This window comes from Fulmarus glacialis, unplaced genomic scaffold, assembly GCF_000690835.1.
Source record: "Fulmarus glacialis isolate BGI_N327 unplaced genomic scaffold, ASM69083v1 scaffold1867, whole genome shotgun sequence".
Taxonomy (NCBI): Eukaryota; Metazoa; Chordata; class Aves; order Procellariiformes; family Procellariidae; genus Fulmarus; species Fulmarus glacialis.
In genome coordinates, this window is record NW_009223628.1 from 21890 (window position 1) to 25898 (window position 4009).

Below are 4009 nucleotides of genomic sequence, written 5' to 3' on the forward strand. Positions count from 1 at the left end.
GCGGGACAGGAGAGGTAATGGGGTGGGACATGCTGGTCCTCCCCCTCTCCCTACCACCACTTGTGGGGGTCGCAGCATGGGGCAGGACTCACGGGTTCCCCTGGGGTGCACTGGGATCTGGGAGCAGGATCTGCCCTTTCCAAGCCCACTGTGAAGCTGACGCATACGTGAATGACTCCAGCTCCCCCTTTGATTTTATTCTTTCAGAAAGGACATAAAGAAATCTGAGACCTCGGTTGGCCTGAGGTCAGGGAGACGATGCGGGCGCAGAGGACAGAAGAATGTCTGTCTATCTCCAACGGACCCCTATTCCGGAATGCTAACGACAGGTATCCGCAGACCGGCTGTCCCGTGGGTCGGTGTCTCTGCCCCTGCCCCACTGGAGCCCAGAGTGGGTGTGGGAGCAGCAGCACGGGACAGCGGGCGCTTGTCCAGGACAGAGCCTGGACCGTTGCACCCAGATGCCAGCTGGAGCTTCTGTGGGATGTTGTATCTCTTAAATAGCGGGAAAAGTTTCAGGAGAAAACCAAATCGTTTTTTTGGTTTAAATCAGAGGTCTTGAAGCTTTTGTGGTTTTCTGAGTCTTAAGCAAGCTTTTGCTGTGATAAAAGCAAGCTTTCTCGGTGACAACTCTCTGCCCTTCCCCGTGCAGGCGTTTGTGTCGAAGACAACAGCCAGTGGATGGCACAGATCAACAGGCTCCAGCAGCTCATCGAGAAGCTGGAGTGCAAGGTGCGTGGCAGAGGGGAGGTGGGCTGGGGGCTGCCCTGCGCCTTCGTGCTGGCCAGGTTGGCGCTGGGACCCCTCCCTGTGCGAACAGCCCTGGTATTCGGTCCTGGCATCGTTACAGAGCTGCACCCATTCACCAGACCCAGACTCGCAAGGCTGCTCATCCCTTGCTGTCTCCAAAGCCCCACTTCTCCCCTCAGCTCTGCTGACCCTCCCGTGGTCCATGCTGATCTGACAAGTCAGTCTGGACCCGCTGAGCCCCACAGATGTGCAGGTCACGTCCCTTTTCTCCCCTGGGTACCTGAAGGAATGTCCCCAGAGCGGTACCCATCTGTCACACTGAGCTGGGCTGTGGGTTAGTGCCATGTTTTATCTTGTTGCAAAGTTCTCCCAGTAACGATTATTCTTCCTGTGGTGTTAAATGCAGAGCCCGCGCCTGGAGCCGCTGAAGGAGGAAGCGATGTGCAAAGGAAGAGACGCAGTAAGTCCCTGTCCTGCTGCTTGTCGTTTGCAGGTAACCCTGTAGTGTGCACAGATCCCCTCTCTCGCACACAGTGTGCTCGCGCAGCCCCTGTGCCCCGAGACTGGGTGAGCTGCTGGCTTTGGTCTGGCAGGGGGGCCACTGCCCGGCGGTGTAGCAGGATGGAAGTCAGAGCTGTGAACTGGGCGTGGGACCATCCACAGGGCAAATGCAGCTCCATCAGGTCCATGAAAGCCCTGGGCAGTGCCCAGAGGAAGGCAGTACTCCACTTGTGAGTGCCCAGATCCCCCAGGTTTGCTCTGAGCACCTGCAGACCATGCAGAGCCCCAGTGGAGGCCCCTTTCTGCTGGGGGAAGGACACAGGGAACTGCAGCAGCCCCAAAGCAGGACCCAGCCACCAGGGGATGGAGCATCCCCTGTTGGTGCGGTCCTCGTTGTAAAGGCAACCTGCCCAGGTAGGAAGAAGCCACTTTATGTTGGCTTTGTCCCCAGCAGTGTGGTGCCAGCCCCTTCTTGCGGCTTCCCCTGTGGTGCTGTGCTTGCTCAGCATTGCCTTGTCCCGCAGCTGAGTGGGACAGGGAGGGCAGGAGGGGCAGATTAGTCCCTGATGCCGCTCGTCCGCTGTCCATTCGCAGCACATCCTGGTGGCGAAGAGGCAGATCTCGGTGGCGACGAGCAGCATTGAGGAGTTTCGCCAGGCGTTCAGGTCCTACACGGAGGTCACCGCCGGGCAGAGCAGCTGCCTGCAGTAAGTGTGGTGGGTGGTGGGGCTATTCCTGGCAGGGCTTGCCCAGAAATAGGGTCTTTTAACATGGCACCCTTGGGGGACAAAAGGGTTTTTTTGCAGAGTATTTTGTGTGCCGGTCGGTGCATGGGTGGGCTTGGCGTGCAGAGGTTTGACCTCGCAGAGGGAACGGGACAGTGTCACAGCTGCGGTGGTGTCTCTGCCTGCGGTACCGTCCCATCTCCTGCTGCAGGTTCCCCGAGCAAGAACCACTTGTCAGCGTCTGGCAAGGACGAGGCTGGTTTTTATGCTGCACAAATGACTGTGGCATGCACGTGTAAGAGAATGTATGCATTCCTCGAGCACTGAAGGACTGGAAAGCAATGGGGGAAAAGTCAAGGGGAGAACTCATGTCACAGCATCGCCTTATGTAAAGTGTGTGCAGTGCTGGTGGGAAGTGGCCATGAACACCCAAAGCTAACCCCCGATGAGACCAAGGCTCTGCCCCCCAGCACCGCTCCGGAGCTCCAGACAGAACTGAGGATGGAGCCCAGGTCTGACTTCAGTGACACTCCACTGCTGGCGTGTCCCTGGAGATTGCACAGCTGCTCTTTGAGAGGCGCTTTCCTTCTCCCATGGGAGATTTCAAGCTGCTTTCAGTGGGAAATGTTCGTGCTGTTCCCATTTAAAGTGTCATTTTTCAGCTCTTCAGTTCCAACAGCACAAAATTGCGTTTTCAGTCCAAACAAAAGGAAGATACTTGTTTTGACACGTGTGGCAGAGAGAATGGTATTTTTTTTCTTTGGAATTGATGGGCTTTTCTGTCATGAGAACGATTAGTGTAGACAACTGGGTAGCGTTGCATGGGCAGGCTCTCTACGTGAGTGGAAAGCTGGAGCAAAGCCCGAGGGGACTCCACTGTCCTGGTTCACGCCGGGGAATTGTAAAGCGCGTTGCGGCCCCCTGCGCGGGGGCCGCAGCCTCTGAGCTGCTGGGTGACTTGCTTTGCTCTCCCCCCCAGGGCTTCGTCTCTTCCTGCAGCCCTTAGCAGCAGCTGGAGGAAACGTTCATCCGCAGCTGGAATTAATAATGCTGCAGCTGAGTGCAGATGGTTCCCCAGGCCCTGCACCCTGAGCCTTGCTCTCTCGCCTCCCTGCTGCTTCCCCCTCCATCTTCCCATGGACTGGAGAAAGCTCCAGTCTGTTCCTCCAGCAGGAGGGAGCGTGGGAAGCATTGCCTGGCGAAACAGCATCACTTTGGGGGGCAGCGAGCTGTGGTTTTATGCTGTGATCTCAGCTCCTTGCACGTGTACCTCAGTTTCTCTCTGTGTGAAGGGCGAGGGATGACACATGCTACTCCAAAGGGCTGGAAGGATGAGCTCCTTCGTCAGGCTGTGTGCTGCAGTGCTAGGGATGTGCTAAGAAATACTTAATAAAACACTTAACACACTGGTTTCTGAGCAGCAGCAAGGACCAGTTTAATAGCTGTAAAACTCCTCTGCTGCCTGGCTGCAGGAACTGCGAAGCATGAAGGATTTGGGTTTGGGATCCCCTGAAGCCATGTGCCGGCCCTGGCAGTCACAAATTGTGGATGCATCCGAACTGCTCTTTGAAAGCCTCATGGTGAGGCTCACGTGCAGACCTGTGCCCCTCGCTCCCGGGCCTGGCGGGACCAATGTGGCCGCACCTTGCCAGCCTCCGACTCAGGGTTGCTCCTGTCTCCGCAGTGTGTCCGCCTGCAAGTTGACGGATGAGGCCTGCTTCATCCTTTACGAGTTTTGGCAGGACGTGACTTCGTGGAGAAGGTTGGAGGCTTTCCTTGTGCGGGACTGGGTCCGGATGCTCTGGGTGCGGGGCTGAAAGGGGTTTTCTTTCGGGGCTCCACCAGGATTCCACTGCTCCCCCTTCTTGCACAGCTGCTGATGGCTCAGCCAGTGCCCCCCGGGCCGTTTGCAGTGGAAGGGGATGAACACCCTGATAAAGGATTTGGGGAGCAGGGTGGGAGTGGATGTCCTGCTCTGGGTGGTGCAAAAGCAGCCCTGTGCCCTGTGCGTGGGCAGGGATCCCGGGGCACAG

At 57.2% G+C, this 4009-nt stretch overlaps 1 protein-coding gene across 1 annotated transcript in view; it reads left to right on the forward strand.

Moving 5' to 3' along the window:
• The window catches only part of LOC104079712 (N-terminal EF-hand calcium-binding protein 3-like), a gene marked incomplete at its 5' end in the record, with an annotated part of 22179 nt that overhangs the window by 16852 nt on the left and 1318 nt on the right, over positions 1 to 4009 (forward strand). The window contains 5 exons of the mRNA XM_009581841.1: positions 208 to 329; positions 653 to 732; positions 1157 to 1210; positions 1846 to 1958; positions 3661 to 3738. Coding sequence (XP_009580136.1) covers positions 208 to 329; positions 653 to 732; positions 1157 to 1210; positions 1846 to 1958; positions 3661 to 3738 — 447 coding nt within the window. The remainder of the gene's footprint in view (positions 1 to 207; positions 330 to 652; positions 733 to 1156; positions 1211 to 1845; positions 1959 to 3660; positions 3739 to 4009) is intronic.